Below are 22,854 nucleotides of genomic sequence, written 5' to 3' on the forward strand. Positions count from 1 at the left end.
AGCTCGACAAGGACAGAGCAGGTTTGTTTGTGTAACTGTGATCATTGGTGCGAATATCGGCTGTACTGAGCGCCACGTCAAAATACAGTGTTTCTTGACCAGGCAGCGAGGGAAATTTCAGAGCTTTCAGATGTGACGTGGAACATCATCACTGACTGAAATGGCTAGTAGTGCTCTTCACAGTATAAAATATCGAGTATAATTGCACACCTCTGTAGACTTGGCAGTGGGCAGAATAGATGGTACAGTATAATTTCTGTTGCAGCATGTTCGTGTGATGAACAAATCAGATTTTTTTTGCCACCTAACTTTCCACAAGTGTGTCAATAACTGGGTCAGGCACTATTGCTTCAGTTACGCATCTCAAAGCTTGGGCATTGATTTACAGTAAAGTCTATACTTGCTATGGCCCTATATTCCTGGCGTCTTTTCATTTTTAGGATGTTGACGCTCAGGAAAGGCGGGTGTACGAGATTGCGGCCAAGTATGGGTAAGCGGTCTTTCTTCCTCCCCCTTCCTGGCCCTTCATTCTCGCGACTTCTCGTTGAGTTCATACTGCTAATAAGAAAATAACTTTCTGCATACATGGTGCTGGCCATGTGAAGCAGTGTCCTTGTAAGCCTGCTACTGCTGGTTCTGCAAATCAACCTCACTGCCTGCCATGAGGCGCATTATATAAAGCCGAGTCTGAGGTGTCTGGGATGTTGGAACTAGAAATAATTGGTTGACTAAACCAGATATACAGCAGCAGTATTGGATTGCTTGCATGGCCACGTGTCTGCAGCAGTCTTTTTATTTTTTTTAACTGTTGCAATAACATCTCACCACACTGGCTAGGTTTAATACGGTTGCTGAAACCTTGTTTGACTTTGGAAACTGCAGTAGAGACGGAAAGCGCCACAAAAGGAAAAGCAAAGTTTATTTCCCATGCTTGGATTTTACTTTTATGCAAAGCATTAGAAAAAAAACGTGCTGTTGACGATTTCAGACACTGCTTGTCATTTCGATTCGAAATAAGTATTTTTCTGCCCTAAGTAGTGTCCAAGTCCGAAGAAAGCTTGTTTAGTCCTTCTGCGCAAAACGCGAACACTTCGTTTTCTAAAGGCATAGACAAATTGTTGTCATTCTTAATATTCTGTAAATATTCCATGCATTGCACATACCCTAACATTAGCATCTTTGTATCAAGCTGACTACATACCCAGCTCATAACTCTCTTTTGAAATCGATGGACACCTGATTCGACTGCTGCTTGACACCAGGAGGTTGTGTTGTTCCTTTCACTGACATCAAATCTGGTGCTTACTTTCGTTTATTTGCATAATCACTCCGAATTTCTTCATTCATCTGGACCGTCTCTTTCTTCTTCACAGGGGGTTGGCTGCTGGTGAAGAAAATGGCATGCGGGGATACATGCTCACGTTCGTTATCGCCTACATCAGGGTTAGTACTTCACCCTCTTTTCCTTCTGCTTTTCGCCCCTTTTATCAGCCGCACAGTAATCAATGTTTGATTGAATGCAGAATACCATAATTGTTTACATATTGACCGGATATCTTTCTCTAAAAATTTGTGAAGAGTGCATTAATGACACGGAGCTAGACGTCATGAATTTAAATTCTGACAGGCAGAATAGTAAGTGCGTCTATCATGCAATAAATCCAGCACTCTTTTACATTGATGGAACACGTGGAACGCTATCCTCCTCTCTGTAAGTCATTGAAGGTCTACCTGAACAAAAGAAATAAGAGGCTTGTTTTTTTGAGAAGACTTGTCACACCCATCGTAATACAGCATAGTTCAGCGCTCTTGTTTTAACTATCTTGGTGCATTGTTTGCTGCCTTGCATTTGTGCCAAAAAATTGTCATTGGAATCTCATTGTACCACTCATATTTCGTAAACCCACATCTTTCTTGATGCATTAATTTGTGTTATTTAACGCTTTTATGCGAGTGACGGCGACAGTATAACTAAAAGCAGGTACATATCTTTGTTGCAAATTAGGTGACACACGTAACACCTGTCATAAACGAATTTTTATTTTTTTTTTTTGGCAAATGAACTGTTCTACAAACAGGATAAGCAGCATTAAAGACCAGCGGAACATGTGCGTCTTGTCTTTGCTGCTCTGTTTATTTGCCTAAAATGTGACTCACCCATCAGCCCAAGCATATCTGACATGGTACCTCTCTCCCTCATCTGTGTTTTGCCTCCAGGACCTCGGCCTAGACTTCAGTGTTGTTGCTGAATCGTTCGAGACATCGGTTCCCTGGGACAGGTGAGGTCCTCCCTAGTTCATCGGTCGTATGTCGTGCTAGTATATCTCTGCACAAATAATGGCATGTATCGTTACATCTGCCCGAGATGCTGCATCTGCATTTATGGATATGACTTGCGTATACTGTCAGATCCTCCTTGTATATAAGCTGGGGTGTGCGAGTAAAAAAATTTGCTAACACGAATCGAATGTGAATATGGCAGAGAAAATGCCATCGAATATCGAATCAAATATCTGATTAGTGAAGAAAAACAAAAAAATAAATTAGAAAAAAAAATAGCGAACAGTGTTCATTGTTTTTATTTTGGAATGCATATGTATTTGCAAAAATAGTCTAGCAGTCTACAAAAGTGTATACTTTACTGAAAAATCCTGAATAAATTTTATACAGGATTCCATATACCACTTTATTGTACAGGAAGGATCGGTAGAAAACCGGTAGAGGTGTCATATCGCTGCTGAATGCTGGGAACTCTCGTTAATTTGGCCTTCAAAGAAGTATAAAAAATGTTCCAATTAACCCAAAGCTCAAGCTATCAATGGGCCTGAAGAAAACTGCTGAAAACTGTTTGCATCACAGTAATTTTATCTGATACCTGCACAATGGTTGTCTGCCTTTGAGATGAAGGCCAAGTGAGAGTGACGTTTTTTCCCAGCATCATCACATGCTTTGCTTTGCACACACCTTTGGGAAGGCTTGCACTACCCGTTTTGCAGTGTTATGCGGTATCAGTTGTCAGTCTTCAAAAAATGGCCCCGCTGCGTTTTGAGGGTGCTTCACTGCATAGTGAACGCTGTCAAGCATTGTAGCGAAGCGCGCAGTGCAGTGAAACTGCGATGAATTGAAAAATTTTCGGGGTATTTAGTAATCTTCTAATGGTCAGAAAATTCTGGATACCAGCTTTCAATATGAATGTGAATCGAGCAACAAAGTTATTTGAATAGTATTCAAAATTTCGAATGGCACAATGGCTACAAATTCAGATGCAGCAAGAAGTGCCAAAGTGTGAAAAATTGCATTCTTGGAAACTTATCAAGCAAGCTTGCAAAATGGACACAGAAAATCGCGTTTTAAAATGGGAACCTGCGTTTTTTTGTGGTAGTTGTGATGAGTGCGTTTTTGCTTGCTCCTTTTGCAAGCACAGTCTCTTCGGTGTGTGTAAACTTCTGCCGATTTGTTACACAGCAACTTCGTTTGCCAGGAATTGGAAAGTCAAAGGAAGTGTAAGCGAGACTGTGAAAGCGTCATCGAACCGCACGATTATTGTAAGAGAACTAGTCAAATTTTATAATTGATCATTATAGAAGACGGCAGTCTACTGTATTCTGCCAAACACTTTGCATTCTCCTTGCAAAAATGTGAAAATTTCAAGATTTTTTCTCTCACAGGATAATAAAAGCTGCCTGAAGGAATACTATTTCGAGTTAATTGACTATTTGCACGTAAACATGACTGATGTTGACTGTAGCCACAAATGTGCTCTTCAACGCTATTCCTTTCCCCCACCATACATACTTCTCTTCAAACAACTTTGAGCTAGTAGCGCATTCTTCCATCTGTCTTGGTTGTTTTGCCTCGCTTGCTGATGCTCTCCACCCACGGCGCACTCTCGTCCTCCTTGCAGGGTGGTGGACCTCTGCCGCAACGTGAAGGACGTGATCCTGCGGGAATCGCGCAACCACGGTGTGGCGCTTCCACCGCTGGCCTCGTGCCGCGTGACGCAGACATACGACGCAGGCGCCTGTGTCTACTTCTACTTTGCCTTCAACTACTCCGGGGTGGCCGATCCTGTTCACGCATACGAAGAGATTGAGGTGAGGTTAAAGTTTTGTCACAGTGTGCTCACCCAAAGTGAGATGGCAGTTTGTGAAAAAAATGATGCTAAGGCAGAGGTATCTGTGTTCCTTTCAAAAGTTCACTCCGGGGTAAACCTGACTGCGCTGCTACGAAGAATATTTATGGATGCGATTTGTATTGTACGAGAGTAACAGCAATTTTGGCACTGGCATGTGACAGCGTCCAGTGAATTCAAAGTAGTTTCCCCTCTTTTCATTTCATGTCATGCAAAAACGTGTGCAGCTTAAATTTCCATTTGAAGTTGATCCTTTCAAAAGTTTGAGCCAATCTGGAGGCTATTGTGCCAAGTCAAGGGTAGTGCTAGCGTAACTCTGGAGGCAGTGCACAGAGTGACTGGGTTTTTTCGTTGCTTTTCAGGCTGCGGCAAGGGAAGAGATTCTGGCATGTGGAGGAAGCATTTCCCACCATCATGGAGGTATTGCAATGCTTTCAATTTTTTTTTTTTTTTTTTTTTTTTTTTTTAGCAGCAGCAGTGCCTACAGTAACATATCATGGCACTGTTAATCACTTAAATTGCAAATTCATCCAATGGCGGGAGTCTATGCCCGTCTTTGTACATAATTGGTGGGCCAATATTCTTTCCCATCATGCTGTAACTCCGAGTGGAGAACCCTGGCCCGCACTTTGTGCTGAAGTGGACAAAGTTTATTTGCGTGGTTTCATAGCGTCGTTGCTATGGGTCAACAATCTTATAGCAGAATTTAGTTGGGTGGTAACATTTAAGGGAAGTGAGAGAATCACCTGGACAGTCAAGCGGGCAAGTTGATAATACATTATTAGTTTGTACGCGCTCTTTTTTTTTTTGAAAGAATCACCGCGGCACACTCAGCTGACTCACGAAACATTGCTGATGTAGCGCACATTTAAGTTCTATACAAATGCTCTGCTTCACCAAGCTCATTGTGCTCTCGGTGTGCAATACTTGGGTTATTAAACGGCCGTGTCAAGCATGCTTTTCCAGTGTTTCAGCAGCACCTGCTGTAGTATTCTGGCATCCCATTACTCTTCCTTTCCCTCGACATCAACACAGCGGGGCTGAAAAGGGAACAGAAATCACTGTCTCGTCTAATCTCAATGCGGTATATTGAACAGGTGCAATGAGTGACATGCATGACCTACCCATCTGCAGAATGCCGAGCTGCAGGTCAAACCACGGTTCAAGCGATAAACAATCTCCTACTTTTGCTCGTGACAGTTCATTGTGGAAGCTCGTAGAGGTAGCGTTTCACCTGTTCCTTTCGAGCTTACGTCCTGACTGTCCGACGCACGAGGGAGAGCATTATGAAGGCAAGGATGATCATTTAAACTCTTGGGCAAAGCTATTTGCATTTAGGATTAGAACTGCTGTTTCGTCACTGCGCCATTTCTCAGGTGCGTGTGTGTATATAGTGCTCATATCTGGTGTTCAGTGACTTTCGAAAGGAAAACTTGGTGAGAACTTGACACCAGTAAAGGTAAAAGACGTGAAGTTATTCATGGACCCTCATTTGAGAACTCATGTCATGAAATGATTCAGCATTGCTGTAGGGATAAGGGGTGAAGGGGGTTGTGACAGGAGCATAGCATTGAGCTCGGTCGTGACACAGATGAGCATCTTGTTCAAGACCGAGGAGGACCAAGCGACCACTGCCGGCACTTAGTGATTATACATCAATCTTCTTCACGAAGCGTAAGCAGCAGCTTTTGTGATTGGGAACTACACACCATTAAAGGGACACAGAAAGGGGGTTCAGAAGGTGCTTTACTCGTCCCTGAAGGCCGCCCTTTCAGTGTCCATTTAACGCCAACATCCCTGGTACTAGACACGCTAGGCCAAAAGTTTTGCTGTAGGATGATAGGCGATGGCCACCCTTTCAGTGTCCATTTAACAGTGCCACATCTCTTTATTCTGTCGCCTTTGTTCCAGTTGGAAAGATCCGGAAACGCTGGCTCGAGCAGACAATATCAAGCACGGGCTTGCAGATGCTGCGCGCTGTGAAGCAGAGCGTAGATCCGCAGAACATCTTTGCCAGCGGCAACCTGGGAATGTGAAGACGTTCCACGGCCGAGACTTTTTCCTGAAATGTCCATCCGACGACATCGAGCAAACGTGCCAGTTTCTCACGACAGTTTTGTGAAGGGCATTTTGGAAGCTGCTAAGTGCTGCTCGAGCTGTGTTGTGCACTACTGCTGGGAGCTAATCAAAGAGGGGTGGGCGGAGGGGGAAATAAGGTCACGTTTTTTGTAAGTTGTTTTGAAGAGGCAGTGCTAAAAGACAGTTTCTGCGAGGCATTTCTATGCCCGCTGTGTGCAGGTTTATCAACTAAACCATTTTATGTGTGTTCTCTACTACTCTTATGTTTATAGTTTACTAACGAATGGCATTGTTGTCATGCTTTTTTTACTTTTCTTCATAGTCCTCAGCTAATACATTCGTTTGGTAGGCGAGGACAAGGCAAGTATGGGGCATTTGCTAGACATGGAAGCAATTATTTTGTTCTTTTATATATGTACACATACACATTTTTTTCCCTTGTAGTCATTGGTATCGAAATATGTTCAGTTCATTTGTGCTGAAAAACCACGAGCCATTAAATAGAATGAAATGTTACGCAAGGACAGCCAGAGTCCTGACTAATCGGTGATCATTAAGTCCTGATCAATCAGTGATCATTAAGTTTCAGCCTGACTACCACTTGGTACATCTGTGTTGAAGCATAAGCTTTGTGGTACACTTCAAGGCTTGACATCTCTGGGAATGAGAGGACATACAGGGTCTCTCGGTATGGAAGGGAGCAATCAGCTTGCACAAAAAATTAATTCTTTCATAATTTCTCTACTCAAATGAAAAATGACTTCTGGATATTACACGTTAAGGTGATTTTTTGTGTCACACATAGTTACGATTAATCATTTAATGAATGCCACAACATCGCACCCTTTCATATCTATCAAGCTACCCTCAGCATCATCTACCTATGCTGCAATGAAATTATGCTGGCTTGGCGGGTACATTTGAACTCTTTCGGGACGAAATATCAGTGCTCGTGTGTTCCAAGCTTCTGGTTTTAAGCACTGTGCCAAGGGCCGCATTATGTTTTTATTCTTGCGAAGTGTCTCTCTGAATCGCAAAGTTTAGTGATTATGCATCACCAAAGGCTCTGCTTCCAGTCTCTTCCAGTAGAAAAGGTAGATTTTGTTTTTACTTCGCCAAACAGGATAGGCCTTTTGAGAATAGCATGGGCTTTTTTATTTTTATTTTCATCATTAGAGCAGCCACTGCTAGAAGCTTTTCTTGAGTTAATCGTGAGGCAAGTGAGAACGGTGTTTTTGCTAGTTCTTCCTTAGTCTTGCTCACTAGCACATCGGTAAGGAGGCAGGACCAGCAGGAGCCTTTGTTTAAAGTGTGGTCCAGAATCAGTGGTCACTTGCTTTCAAGCCTGTGTTAGTTGTTATTGTTAGTGATGTCATCCTAGCAAATGTCTGCAGGATTTAGTTTTTCGTTCTTTCTTCGGGACTGAAGCTCAACTGTTGCTGCTTATGACAGTCTCCGTAGAGATCATTATTGCATTTCACTTGGCTTGGTGTTTTTACGGTACTGCTGCGTTTACGAGAGCTCACAATTTCTTTCCATCCACAGTTCTGAACGTTTTCAACTTTTAATTACCAACTTTTATTCACAGTTGTGCAAAAACGGTGCTAAGTGCAGGCACTTTTCACGCTAGCTAAAAACAAACTCTGTGGAGTAAAAAAGATACCACTTTCAGTATTTGTTTTGATTATTGTGTTCCCACTGTCAAGTCACTACCTTTGTTGAGGAGTCAGTGAAAAAAATCATGTATGGAAAAATGCCTTTATTCCTACAAGGCTGCACTCCCTGTAAGCAGTCGCAACGCCAAGTGATCAAAAGTCAAGCCATCACACGTTAGTTTTGTACTTCGTATTGCAACACCGGATGATAGAAAGTGGGCAAGCATGTGTGTGTCACAAGTTGCAGGTTCGACAACCGACGCCCCCTTTTGGTGCAAAGTGAGTTTGTCTAAACCTGTTGCAGTTTCTTTGTTTTGCTGTAGACCAGCATTTCTGTTGATGACGGCGCAAATAAACCTTTTTTTGACATTCCTACACTTTTCTGACTCTCAAACGGAAGCTGGTTAGCAGAGAGGCCATTCTGAGCACTCTTCATGCAAAAATGCATCGTTTGTCATTTGCCTTGGCGAATGGATGGAAAAACATTTATTTCATCGGCTTTAAGAGGTTCAGTTTGATTGCTGGCCGCGCCAGATGGCCGCCAGTTGCGTCCTGACGGCGATCTCTTCGGCCCACTCAGTAACCCGAGCCTGGATGGCCGGGTCCGAGCAGCGCAGCACGGCCTCCCACTCCTCCAGAGATGGAGCTGGCAGCAAATCGGCGGGTGGCGGATAGGCCGCGCACCCCCATGTAATGTGGTCTAAAGTAGCGTCGACGCCACACTCTTTGCATTCAGGGTCAACCTGCTCTTTGAATATAATGAATAAACTTTGGGGCAGGGGAAGGAGCGGGTTTGTAGCTGGCGCCAGAGTATCTCCTGGGCCTTGCTTAATGAATTGTGTGGTGGAGGGAAAATGCGCCTTCCCAAAACAATACTATGGCAAGGGAAAGAGGATTACATGGATGATTTGTGACAAATTTCATTGGGCAGCATAAAGCACCTGCCCCTAATCTACAGAGGACCACAAAGTACAGGGGAGTGGTCCGAAATCCAGATCGAGCAACGAAATGCAAGGTGCACTATGGGTGCATGGGACAAGGTAGGAAGATCTGCCCCAAAGCAAGCTGTTCTCAATAGGGAATCGGAACCCAGGATCTGAATTAATTTTTTAATCACCTTATGAGACAATTGTCAGTTCCCACAAGGAAATGTGCTCCAAACTACCAGCTGGAGTACACTATTAATGGACAGTGAGTGTACCACAACAGCTCCATGTCTCCTCGTGCATAGTTCTGTGTTTCCGAGAAATTATCCCGATTTACGCAGTAAAGCATTGTGCTAGGCATGAATAAGAGCAGGAAAAGATGGACATTAAAGGAACAACACTGGCTAAACTCTTGTTCTGTGCAAGGTGACCCAACCTCTGTCAAGGGACACTCCATTGCCTGGTTGCAGTACCACAAGGAGGACTGCATTTTCCGATTCTCTCGAGGAGCAACTGGAGGTGCTTTCAGTGCCGTAGCACTACAACCACATCCTTGCAAAATAGCGCATGCACATGTATAGGTCCAAAGCCAGTGCGACCTTTGTGAGTACCAATGGAACAAAAATTTCACCACGACTGGGTCTCGAAACCAGGTCGTGGCAAGCAGATCAGCTTCACTGTGGGCAGTTGCATTAGACCACTGCACAAACTCTGTAGCCGGTTCCTTCTCATGCTAGATTGCCAGTTTTTCATGCCATCTCCACCTCCTCCGACAAAGTTGCACTAAAGACCGGATTGGATGGCGTTCATTTCGAATGTGCAGCTGTATTTTGACACAACCTCAGGTGGTGCACGAAGATGACGGCAGTGCCTCGCATGCAAATTTGCTCTACAAATAAATGCCCTAGTATTTCCTGCCCTGTTGACAACTGTCTTGGAAAATCCGCGTCATTGTGCGGCGTACGCATGTCTGAGCAGGTTGTGATATTTTCTCAGGTTAACGTAGAGGCTAAGGTGGGCTCGTTACGGATTGTTAGCGTATCGCCATGCTTGACGCTGAAAATGGCAATAGGCAAGCAGGACAGTGGGAGTCAATAGATTGTAAAGTCAAAGCAGTAAACCAGAGCAAGTGGCTCTACTGGACAGCATTCTGAGCATAGATATCTGTGCTAAACCATCTGCCAGTTTTTGTGGTTAACTGCACTGAACATCACATTGGCAGCGTACCATATTGGGAGTTTGGCACAATGAACCAAAGCACAGGAACATGAAAATTTATTTTATCAGGTGCATCCCCAAAAACGATAAGGAATGCGTGCTAGATGTGTCAAAATATCTACTTCAGGAATGGCCAAACTGGCTCACTGCAAATCGAAGCGCTGCTGACAGCCATTCCTACATGCTCGCAGCTCTCTGGTCTTTACTGCCCCCATCCCCTTTGCCTTTTGCTGCCAGGCCTAATTTTAGCCCACTGAAGCTAAGCTTAGTGACCAATTCACCAGGCTTGAGGAACTTGACAGTGATTTATAATCTCCTTTTAAAGATGGCAAAAACCTCGTCATGTTTCGTCCTTTTAGCCAATCCTTTCACGATTGATGGGATCCCCAAGTGGGTCAGAAACGTGTCTTAATGTTTGGATCCAATTATTGCTGCAAGGGACTCTTCTCTGCAATGAAAATGATGAAATAAAAATGGCGTGCAACCCTTTGCATTGTTCAAGGCAAATTTCAAGATGCTTGCTATACCAATGGGGCAGCGGAGTGGACAGGCAATTACTGCTTACTGCGACATTTACAGTGAACACCAGCTTTATTCAAGAAAAAGAAGTTCATTGCCACATTTTTACTGCGGCTTTCAACTCAAAAGGCAACCAGCTGTGGCACTAATGGCCACCGCTGGTTGCCATACAGGCCACAGCATGAAAAGAGCACATGTCATCTCGTTGAAACCGCATCAGTCTAGTTTATTTATTCAACTAATGGAAATAATGTTTCCATCCTTCTAAGTACCAATCTTTTTTCAGAGTAGTTTTAAGCACCGGCACTGTAAGTGCACGGGTGGTTTTCTCTTGTACACGAGCTGGTGCATACCATTTTCTCAATCACCGGTCACCACGATTCGTGGCACTGATGTCTGGCGATATATCTGTATATTTGCATGCAGCAATTCATGAAGCTTCACATCCCATCTCGTAACACTCCAGTATTACAGGTGCGTAGATTCTTATATTTACACAGAGCATATGTAATTGTATCGCTATTAGACTGTACTTTGTCACTTGTCTTCTGTGACCATTCATCTATGTCCATATTTACATTTTGCGGTCCACTACATCGAATCTAAGATTCATATCCTGTACAGAGGCTTTGTGTCCACAGCCCGTGGCATTTCAAGTGTCAGAATCCAGATTTGAACTAATTGACATTCACTCAAGTGCCTGAATTCATTACATTTGTGCACTAAGCCACGGACACCTCCCGTTCCATTTTTAGCTAGTAGATTAAATTTGTTGATACCATATTAATATATATAGTGCTGGCAGTGAGACTGATTCCACTGGCATTTGGATTAAATCTGTTGGCACTCCTATTTGAGCTGACATATTAATAAATACACAAAAAATGTAGATAAATATGACATGCAAACGACGTCATTTAAGCACAACTTTTACTGCTTTGAAGCAACTCTGGGCCCAACCTGGCCCATGACAATAACAAAACAATTTTATTGAACACAAGAGTTTCCTATGCACATAAATATTACAGTAAATTACATAAATAAAGCGGCAAAGTGCAGGAGAACCATACAGAGAGTGTATAACAATAAAGTCTCGCAATTTTGCTCTGTGACCAAGAAGTGAGTGTGCATGCAAACTTGGAATGAAAAATGTAACACCGGCAGCCTGTGGGTCGTGGCTTTGCATCGAATGCTTAGCTGAGCTTGTCGATGGTCGAGCTGTCCTGTGCCACAACCTGAAAGGAACGCAATCAAATACCACTCATTAATGACCTGATCAACTAGACAGCGTATACGCCTCAACCATGTCCTTGACAAATTAACTTTACACTTTATATTTAAACACACACATACGTAGTAAGATGCAGCTTTAAAAAGACAAAAAAAATGGCTGGGGCTTAGCTTTGGTTAAGTCTGGTAAGTTGCGAAAGCAATACATCGTGGCTACGCCTTAGCACGGCTCGTGGTTCTTCACTGGTTCTTCACGTCTCACGCTCCTGGTATGACGTCAGAGGTCATTCTAAAGGTCAAACGTGGCTACCGGCCGCCGCTATGCGAAAGACCGTTCAGTATTGCTTTCGCAATAAAAAAGCAGCGCATAACCATGGGCCGTCCTGTGTTGCTCTGCTGACCAATCAAACCGGCAAACAAAAACCAGTTTTTTTTATTTGCAACTATATCAAACAAGCCAGACTCATCAAAACCCTCGAGCTTTAGAAAGGCATCGTGTTGCTGTTGTTTTAGGTAACAATGCAAGCTTGAACGATGAATAACGGACTACTTTTCACCACTGAGGAATTGTGCGCGGCCATCACTGAAGACTTGAGTTGTCCGACTAATAAACCCTTTTCAACGCAGCACAATGACCCAGAGTGGACACTAGTGCAGGACTTGAAAATTATGCAATGCATTTTGCAGTCGCCAGGGTCACGTTTCATACACCTCAGCCAATATCCAAACGAGTTAGTTCTTGTCAGGCCGAACACTACTGACGTAATGCAGCTCGGTTCTGCATCTATGATAGGGGTGTGAGAGTTCCAGTTTTGAAAAGCAGATTCGTAGTGCACATTAGGATTCCTCGAGTACGGTCACAGATCGATATTTCGGATGATGCCCAATTTTCGAACCTGCCTAAAAATCCGGACCTTGCCATGGCACTGCCACGCACTTATAGAGTCAATGTATAACGCCGACCAAAATTCAGAAGTTTGAAATCCTTTTCGCTGAATTTTTTCCAGACTTTTTTTTTCGATTCGCGACTGAAGAGCTACTGAAAACGCAAACAAGGCTGGTGCCATTTTGGTTTTCAGCAAACTTGAATCCACGTGTCATATCATCTGCTGATCACGCCATCGGAGCCTCGCATACCCGGTGTAGTCTCGTAGCAGGCACCGCTTGCTGCACCAAGTGCCAGCACTGCCGCCTTGCACAGTCGTAAGTCGCCGCGGTCACCATTCACGTGTGATGTGTTGTGCTGCATGACATCCTTACTACAGCCCATAGACCAAGGCGTTATCCGGACACTCAAGCACTTCTATCGGTCACGCGTGCTCAGTTGCATGGTGTTATGCGTGGACAGCGGCAAAACCTACAGTGTCAACTTGTCTGGAGTCGGCATGCTGTCCAATGCATTGAAGGCGGTGACTGAGGAGACACTGCGGGATTGCTTCCGCCACGCTGGTTTCGCGATCAGAGATGAAGTGCCATCGTCATCCGATGATAGCGCGAGTGAACCTCCTCAGCCGTCTGCTGACCTCACCGAGCACTTGCGCGCTGCAGGAGCCATTCCCATGGAAGTGACGCCGGAGCAGTTTGCTAACGCTGACAGCGAGATCGAGCTCTGCACTGAACTCGCCGACGATGAAATTGTTTGCCAGGTGCTTAAAAGTGACGACTCGGGCTCCAACAGTGAGAAGCCAAAGGCTGTGCTGCCAACTAGCTGTAAACTAACCCGAGCTCTGATGGTTCTTTCGGCTGTGCATAGCATCACCCTTGCTGACGTGCAAGCAGACTTACTTGTACGGCAACGTAGCGCCCCGCAGAGGCATACTGACCACTTTTTCAAGCCGCCCGCTAAATAAAGTGACTTTTTTTCTGCATGAATTTGTTTTTTCGGACTGCCTGATTTTACGGACGCTATCTCGGCCCCTTAAGGGTCCGAAAAATCGGTCGGCGACTGTATTTTAAAAGCGCAGATTTTTCTCTTCGATCTAAGGGTATGCGAATATATATTCACAATTTCAAATACGAATCTGATATGTTTGTTATTCGATTCGTATTCGAAAAATTGATATTCCGAACGTTCTGAACACACCGAAGTGTCATCGCACTGCATGCTTCGTTGCAATGCGCGATCGCGTGGACTGTGCAGTAAAGTACCCTCAAAATGTGACTGGGCCGGTTTTTTTTTAAGAAGGGATTTTCCCCTTTTTGAAAAGGGCATTCTTAACAGCGTACACAAAATGAAGCATTTGACGAAACCGGGAAAATACATCTCGAATGCATACAACCACTGTGCAAGTGCTCCTCACAAAAATTAGTCATGCAAATGGTTTCGGCAGTTTTTTTGGGCCCATTCAACAATTTGAGGTTGGCCGAATTAACGAGTTTACTGCATTGAGTAGCGATATGCTAGCTCCACATGGCTTCATGCAGGTCCTTCCTGTAAAAAAAAACAGTATATACAGAATCCTGTACAAATTAATACTGCTGGAGTTTTCAGTAGGGATATACACTTCTGTGCATTACCAGTTTAACTTTATTTGCAAGTACCATGTTAATTCTGAAATAAAACGTTTCCTGTTATTATTGTTCAGTTGCTTTTTTTTTTTTTTTTAAATGATCAAGTATTCGATATTCGAAAGCATTTTTTCCCTATATCCATATTCAATTCGTATCTGAAAATTTCGATATTCGCACAAGCTTACTTTAAACTAAATTCACAGTGATACGCAGTGGCATTTCTGAGTGACGCTCACATCATGTGTCAGCCACGCAAACGAAGCAACTCTTTCCTCCTACACACAGTTGCTGGCACGTGTGCCACTTGTCAATGGTGGTGCACCCGTTATGAAAATTTGACCACTCATGTGTGCTTCGTAACAAATAGAACATAAATATAGGGGGAAAAAAATGCCTTAGAATAATGAATGAATACCTAATCAGTGAAAAAAAAAAAAAAGCATGGAAAATTTTAATGTATCACATTGTTCACCTTGTTTATTTCAGAATTAACATGTACTTGCAAATAAAATTGGACTAGAATTGCACAGAACTGTTTACCTTACTGAATAATCCAGTAAAAACGTTATGCAGATTTTTGCAAACTGGTTTTCTGGTTACATTTGGTTTGCGAGGTTCAACGTCCTGAAGTGGCTCAGGCTGTGAGACTCAGTAGTGCAGGGCTACAGAGTTAACTTTGACCACCTGAGGTTCTTTGGCAAGCACTGACAACGCACAGCACACTGGCGCCGAGGCGGGGATTCGATCCTGCATTCTTGGGACGGTAGTTGAGCGGCCACCACCACGGCTGGGCCATATCTTTGCTCTGCCTTGGGACTAATCTAGTAATTTAATTGCTCACAGTAGGCTTTTTCAAGTGGAATCTCGTTATAACCCAGATTTTGAGCAAAAATGTTTCATTAACATCCAATATAGTTTCAAAGGTACGCACAGAAATTCCTGCAAAAGTCTGCTAATAAACACAAGCAAGCAGCACTCTAAGGTAACCAAGACGAAGGTGCAAGAACACAGCAGTTCTTGAATTCAAAGCGTGGTATAAACATGCAAAACCTCACCTTTCACTCTGTGTTGGAAAACAAAAATATGCAAACAAATAGTGATGCAGACCCCGTGCATTTTTTTTTTTTCTTTTTGCTATTTCATGGCAGCCCTATTTGAGAGCGCAATATTTTGAAATCGGTAAATGCAACGCTTTATCATCTCTAGGTAGCCCCTCAATTTTCTGGCCATTTCGGCAGCCTCACTATTAGTTTTCTGGCTCGCTGTCGTTGTCACCACTTGCATCAGCTGGAAGAATCAGCAGAGACTCGGTACAAAGCCAAATCCGGGCAGCCGCAGCCGTACCTCAAACAGCTTGTTGGAGGCAGTGTTGTCGTCTCTGGCAGTGAGGCGTTTCCGGTCCAGCAGGGCGCGGAGCTCCTCTCGCGAGAGCACGCTGGAGCTGGCCTCGATGACGGCCGAATGGTCCGTAGACTGCAGCAGCTCAAGCAGCTCTTGCGCCGAGAGGGTGCCACCACTCTTGGAGTCATCCTTGCAACCCACTTTGGCAAACTTGCCTGCATGTACACACCACGAAGGCTTCCAGTTTGGCCACCAACAACTTGCGGGCAAGCCATGCACCATGCGGCAGACTTATATCCGGAAACGCAGTAATGACACTCTGAATCCCGCCATGGCACCCCAGCAGTTATGATGTTCAGCTTCTGAGTAAAGGAACGTGGGATCAAATCCTCGCCCCGCCGCAGTGGTGCAGTGGTAAGACACCTGACTACTGTGCCAGAGTACACGGGTTCGATCTCAACCGCCAGCAGCTGCGTTTCGATGAAGGCGAAACGAAGTGGCGGCTGTGTGCTGTGCGATTCAGTGCGCGTTAAAGATCCCCAAGTGGTCGAAATTACTCCGGAGCCCTCCACTATGGCACCCCCTTCTCTCTTTCTACTTTCTCTTCCTCCCTTCCTTTAGAGCACAGTTCAGGTGTCCACAGAAACAAGTGACAGATACTGCACCTTTCCTTTCCAGTGAACCAATTATTATTATAGATATTATTATTATTAAATCCCGGCTGTATGTGATGGAGACGGAATGAGAAAGATGCCCACACACAGCGCAATCCTGTTGTACCAATGCCGTTTCGTACTGACACAGGTACATAGAATCTGTGGCACAACAGCATGTCTACCATTCTGGTTAGGAGTGGCAGTGGCAAACTCTCCCGAGGCAAGACTACACTTCTCGAGCATAAGGATACGCTCTAAGGTAGACGAGAAGATAATTGCGACAATAGCTCAGTTGATACAGCAGCTATGCATGCCATGTGGGGGTCATCAGTTCAGGTCCCATGCACAGCACAGTTTGGTTTGGTTTCAAGAGTGGTTTAACGTCCCGAACTGACTCGGGCTATGAGAGACGCCTTAATGGAGGGCTCCGGAAATTTCGACCACCTGGGATTCCGTAACGTGCACAGACATCGCACAGCACACAGGCGCCTTGCTTTTTGCCTCCAACCAAAAGCGGCTGCCGCGGCAGGTATTCGATCCCGCATCCTTGGACACCAGCAGTTGAGCACCCTAACCACTGCACCACCATAGCGGAGTGCACAGCAAGGTTTGCTGTCATTATTTCTTTTATGGTTTCTTGTCATTAAACCATCCTTTGTGGTCACACAGCTAATTTCTCCATCGTAACGAACATCACAAAGAAAAACTATGCATTCCCTTATGCTTTTTTTTCCCCTCAGTTTCGTCATGTCTCATTTCCTCAGTTGAAATGACTCTGCGGGCTTCTACTCCATGCAAGCACACACCGACGGCTTAAGTGCGAGACCTTTCTGCATGATGAGCTTCTCGAGGCGTCGCTTGGCCCCGGCCATCTGGATCATGCGCTGCTCGACGGTGCCCCGTGTGACCAGCCGGTAGACGACCACCGGCCGCGTCTGGCCAATGCGGTGGCACCGGTCCATGGCCTGCAGATCACACTGGGGGTTCCAGTCTGAGTCGTAGAGCACCACCGTGTCCGCCCCCGTCAGGTTGATGCCCAGGCCACCCGCACGCGTAGACAGCAGGAACACAAAGTAGCTGTCCAAAGAGAAGAGGTCGAGATGAGGGGGTCACCGCACGTCCGTAATCACCAGGCTGATAAAATTAGAGCAGGATGGTTTATGTACAGTTACAATTGGTCCAGCGACATGGTATCAGAAATGAGAAAGGGAAAGGGAAATGAGAAAGGAGTCTAGCGACTTACACCAAAAGACCCCTAATGTCTACCCTGGAATAGGTGCAACAGAAATAAAACAAGGCCCACAAGACACAGCAAAATGTTCCCAACATACTGAAAACGAGGCAGGCACCAGACACAGAGCACGAAGTACACAAATTGCACGGCACAAGCTAGGCGTAGGCAAATGTCAGTGGTAGCAATACCACTGCAGTGTTCCTTTGCTCGCTTATGCAAATGAGCCAACGACATAAAACTGCCGCTGCCAGACAAGTTTCATGACGCAAAAATTATTCTCCAAGAACACATAACTGTAGTGTGCTCAAGCTGGATCAAACAACATGAGTGCACAGTGGCCATTTCTAGGCAGGCGTCGCCTCAGCCACCATGACTCTGTTATCACACAGCAGTGTTGCATATCAACAGCCCTCACAACAGAACCACCTAGAATCAACTTGTCCACACAGGATTCTTTAAAGGCCGACACTAACGGCGCTGCCAGGGCAGCAGCCAGAACACATCAATGTGAATGCGTGCTTTTAACTACACCGCACTTAAGTCTTTGATGGTGTTTTGACAAAAATGAAAGAAGAAAAAATGAACACTTTCCCAGGTGATCACTTTTTTTCAATTGCTGGTCCCAAATGAGCAAAATGAGATATAGAGGAAAAGAGGAGAAAAAGAAATTAGGAGCAGTATTTTGGTTACTCTGAAAGAGTATGCTCGGAGCTCAAACTGGTGCAAGATGAGCTATCGATCTCCGAAGATCAGCCATCATCTGATTTAGATTCAGTGCACGGAGTTTAATCAGACTTTGAAGAGGCGTCACTGCCAGTGTCAAGAGAGGAGATAACTTAAACATAAAATTTAGAGGGCAATAACACCCTATCAATGTAGGTAGCAAACAATATAAAGAGCACCAATAAAGATAAAAACCAACATTTGCAAACTCAGTAAAGCTGCAAAAAACTAGCACACTATGAGCATCAGTAATAAACAAACTAAGAAGAAGATCAAAGACAGAAATCAATATTGCTGGGCCTCTGCAAGAGAGTGCCAATAAAGATGAATACAAATCAACTTTCGCACACTTTCCTTGTGACGAAGTGGAGGATTCGAAAGCACATTCTGATAAACCGCTTGGCACACTGAGGATCAGAATCAGTTCTCTTTTTCTCCACAAGAAGGTTTCAGAAGCAAGTTTTCTAACACTTCCCGTAGATCCTAGAATGTAGCAGCACTTCCCAGTAAGGCGCAAAACGTCAGCACCGTTCCTGCACAGCAAAAACCATGCAGCACGATAATTCCACCATTGTAGATGTAGCCAACTGCCATAAAAGAATTAATGGGTTTTGTCAAAGCAAAAGCGTTGCCAAAAAGATCACCAGGATCACGTGAGATCACTTGCGTCCACTCATCGTGGACAGGCTAATCTTTAAACTGCACAAGCTGTGATTGCTCCTTCCTATCACCAGGCAAGTGTGACACTAGTACGAAAAACAAACAAAGCATGAGCTGACGAGATCAGGCCATGGCCACGACAGCCACATTTCAATGGGATCAAAATACAACAGACGCTTTATACATTGTTCAATGATGACAGCGCACACAAAAGAACTGCAGGGTGGCCGGACCGCTAAAGCGTGGTTCTAAACCAGACGGTGCAAATGTCCCACCTTGGGTCGCAATTGAAGAGCTTCATCTGCTGTTGCCTGTCCTCCACCTTGGTGTTTCCGTCCAGGCGGCAGTACTTGAACTTCCGCAGGTGGCAGTAGTCCTCCAGGATGTCCAGTACACGGCACATCTGAGAGAATATCAGCACCTGTGGGGGAGGGTGGGGGGGGAATGAGCACAATGAGCCGATTTCTGTGCAGACTGGATCCACACGAAGGAAACGTGTGGATCCGAGTTTCGGCCTAAATGTCTGCCACTACCAATAAGCGGGGCACACTGAAACCAGGAAGCTGACACACCGAGTAGCAAAATCTGTCCTTTCGCTCTCTCGACATAAAGTGCAACTAGAATGCAGTGTAGTGTAAGCCAGTGCAGCACATGAAATTTCGGTGGTTGACAGCATATATGTATCTCAAATACAGTTAAAACGTGGTTATAACAAAATTGTAAAATATCCACGTTACATCCAGTCTTTCATTACAAGCAGTTTCCGCATGAAGACTCGAAGCGACAATGCAGTATCGAAACTAGATTAAGAAGTCAATGTGAGGGGAGCTGCCCTGAAAGTGTTTACAGTAAATCCTCATTTGTACTCAAAGCCTTAGAAGCGGTGTAACGTTCTGCAATTGCGCCATTGTGTGACTGCAACAGGGGCGTCCACCCCCACCCCAGCTCGTACATGATCAGTCTACGGGTGGAAGCACCATAGCCAGGCTAGGGGGGATAGCGCGCGTAGTCGTGTCACCACCAAGCGAAAGGAGGCACCTGCCTCTTTACGCATGTTCCCACTCACCAGCCACTGGCCTCAGGGAACCGCCTCTTTGTCTCGCATTGCTAGCGCTCTCCACTGTGCCCACTACCAATGCACATGAGCTATCGACGTCAGATTCTCGCGAGTAGCCACATGGGCGCCAAAGGGTGCATGCAGTTCGTCCTTTGTATTTTTTTTCTTCGTCCTGTTAATTTTTTGTTGCTTTTGAGAATGAGCTAGCATTCCAAAATCGAAAGCAGTGGAGGCTGCTGCACTTTCTAAGTAGATGTACCATTGACGCTACAACTCGGCACATTGTATCAAGGAGGTTGCTCGTTGTGATCAGTTCATACTTTAAGGCCACGAAACCTGAGGGGTTCTGCAAAATTTTCAGCAATTCAGCACTAGCTATGAGATAGTCAGCGCAGCGAGTGCTTTATATCAAGGTCAAGCACCGCAACTTGTTTGTTACATGGAGTTTTCAATACACACACTTTAATGGAGGGTGGCGTTGGGGAATTAGAAAACTTCGTAATGTCGAGGAATTCGCAACATGGACTTTCATTACGTAGAGGTTTAAATGTATGCGCTCGTTCCCGGATATTGCCTCTCTTGGCCTGTCCTCCCTTTGTGTGAAGCAGAGAATGGTACAGAGTGCCACTGATCGATGCAGCATACTAGTGCCGACTTCCCTCTGGAAGTACCCCTCATGAACAGCAGCATTTCAGGTATCAGTTGGCTGGCAAATCAACATCAAAGTGTTTTTCCCTCCTTTGCACACCGGTGTCCCGCACACATTTGCATCCGGTCCTCACCTTGTGGCCCCGCCGGCGCAGTTCTGTGAGCATGCAGTCGAGCAGGCGCAGCTTGCCGCAGGCCTGGACCAGGTGCTCCCCGTTAGTGCCGTCATCCTCCTCGCAGAGTCCGCGGAAGAGGTATGGGTGGTTGCACAGCTTGCGCATGTCCATGAGCGGGTTGCGGCTGCGGCGCAGCTGCTCCAGGGGGTCACGGGCCTCCTCCTTCGACGACGTCGAGCTGCCTCCCCGGAAGAGAAAAAAAGAGACATGAGAGAAAGCCATGTGCCGAGCCAAGTGAGGACGCACGACAGCCTCAAAGAGCGCACATCCTGTTGACCTTTCGGGTTCCAGGGGATAACAAACCCAAAGATATACTCATGGACATGCAAACAGATGTTTCCCTCACAACTGCTGACTGGCAGAAGGCATGCCCAAGTATATACAAGCTCTATTAGGCACTAATAGAGTTTAGTGCCTAATAGAGCACTAGTAGAGCTCTATTATGCACTAAACTGACATATACCAAAGTCTTTGCTACAGGGAAAAAAACAAAAAGCAATGTTGCAGAGACAAAGACTAAATCCCAATCTGCGTCATCACAAGACTTGTTTATACAGTCAGTGCTGCCTTTATTTATTCCTCTACACGAGAAGAAATCTTTCCAGCAGTTCCTGTGCAGTCTGGCCTCTTAGTTTTGGCCTAGCACTGTGGAAGTGTGTAGCTTGCAATTAGTGCAGTATTTCCTACGTGCGGATTCCCTCCATCATTCCTTACACTATGCACGCTCCCTTAGTGATACAGTTGCCTGTTGGCCAATCTACGCACAGCGTCTGGCAAATCAAACTACGCGATGACAATGGATCTCTTCTAAAGAGGAGGATGAAGATGAAGCGGCACGTGCACTCGTGTGAAAGATGAAGCGCCATGCAGCGCTCACAATATTTTAAGCATATCAGTTTTTAGTAAGACACCCACACTATTGTTATCGGCGTTTATAGCCGTCGACGAGCACCCGGACCGTTGCTGAGCTGGAAGAAGAAATCTTTCCAGCAGTTTCTGTGCAGTCTGGCCTCTTAGTTTTGGCCTAGCACTGTGGAAGGGTGTAGCTTGCAGTTAGTGCAGTATTTCCTACGTGCGGATTCCCTCCATCTCATTCCTTACACTATGCACGCTCCCTTACTGATATAGTTGCCTGTTGGCCAATCTACGCACAGCGTATGGCTCTGCGGGTCTCTCCTTTCCAGCACATGGTTTCTTTGCACTGCAGTCACGTTACTACACAATCACAAATTTCCCAGCCCAAAGACATTTTTTAGCATGACTGGAAGGGGCGCCAAATAGCGAAATGAGGCCAAGCCTTCAAAATACAGTACAACCTCGTTAATTCGAAGTCATCGGGACCGCGAGAAATCTTCGAATTAAGCGGGTTTTCGAATTAACCGAACACACCAAACGAACGAACACAAAATTCGTTGCAGGAACGTGTTACCTTTATTCGGCATATTTTGAATTACTACTGACAGTAATCAGAGATGCTGGTTTGCCGCGTCCGGTAGTTTGCAGCTCCTAAGGTCATGCTCTCGAGTTCAAATAGACGAAACATCTCTGAACTTCCACCGCGGCACTCAACAAAACTGCGGATAACGTTCAGCGATCCGATAACTTCACCAAGAGCAGGTGCTCGGGGAGGCTCGTCGGTGTCGTCGTCGCTATCGTCGCTGTCATCGCGCATGTTCGTACCAGCAGTGATCTCACTCTCCAAGTCAGAGTAGCCAGTTGTAGAGCTAGGTCGTTGGCCTTCTCCCGCAGTAGCGTTCCATTGACGGGAAGGTGGGCAGCGTTTGCTTTCTGCAGCCAGTGAAGCAGAGCAGCTTCCACATCTTGATACGTGGGAGCCCGCACTCATGACCGCTTCGAAGAATAGGTCTTGCCGTAAGCCTCTAGTATTTTTGACTTGTTGCTCAATATTGTGGACAACGTCGAGAGGGGCACGCCATGCCTTTTGGCCAACTCGGTCTTCGAACAAGCGCTCTTGCCTGCTTCCTGGATCAAACAGAACTTCTGCTGCAGCGTTAAAGTCTTGTACTTTGGCATTTCTGCACTGCTACGATCACAAAGCTAGCACTTCTGCACAGTCCCGCCCAAAAAA

The 22,854-nt window shown here is 45.3% G+C and overlaps 2 protein-coding genes across 2 annotated transcripts in view; one reads left to right on the forward strand and one right to left on the reverse strand.

Annotated features, from left to right (window-relative positions):
• Agps (alkyldihydroxyacetonephosphate synthase) overlaps window positions 1-8,243 on the forward strand; it is a 43,585-nt gene extending 35,342 nt beyond the window's left edge. Inside the window, exons 13-18 of the mRNA XM_084604275.1 lie at window positions 441-490; window positions 1,374-1,443; window positions 2,218-2,279; window positions 3,905-4,094; window positions 4,495-4,552; window positions 6,044-8,243. Of these exons, the coding sequence (XP_084460401.1) occupies window positions 441-490; window positions 1,374-1,443; window positions 2,218-2,279; window positions 3,905-4,094; window positions 4,495-4,552; window positions 6,044-6,168 (555 nt within the window). The 3' untranslated portion in view covers window positions 6,169-8,243. The remainder of the gene's footprint in view (window positions 1-440; window positions 491-1,373; window positions 1,444-2,217; window positions 2,280-3,904; window positions 4,095-4,494; window positions 4,553-6,043) is intronic.
• A 2,625-nt stretch (window positions 8,244-10,868) lies between these two features.
• Window positions 10,869-22,854, reverse strand: part of LOC146189468 (lymphoid-specific helicase-like) — a 31,100-nt gene continuing 19,114 nt past the window's right edge. Inside the window, exons 11-15 of the mRNA XM_084604276.1 lie at window positions 20,724-20,943; window positions 19,160-19,305; window positions 17,094-17,344; window positions 15,615-15,826; window positions 10,869-11,764 (exon numbers count right to left, since the gene is read on the reverse strand). Of these exons, the coding sequence (XP_084460402.1) occupies window positions 11,723-11,764; window positions 15,615-15,826; window positions 17,094-17,344; window positions 19,160-19,305; window positions 20,724-20,943 (871 nt within the window). The 3' untranslated portion in view covers window positions 10,869-11,722. The remainder of the gene's footprint in view (window positions 11,765-15,614; window positions 15,827-17,093; window positions 17,345-19,159; window positions 19,306-20,723; window positions 20,944-22,854) is intronic.

This window comes from Amblyomma maculatum, chromosome 5 (assembly GCF_055883805.1).
Source record: "Amblyomma maculatum isolate TAMU_Amacu chromosome 5, ASM5588380v1, whole genome shotgun sequence".
Taxonomy (NCBI): domain Eukaryota; kingdom Metazoa; phylum Arthropoda; class Arachnida; order Ixodida; family Ixodidae; genus Amblyomma; species Amblyomma maculatum.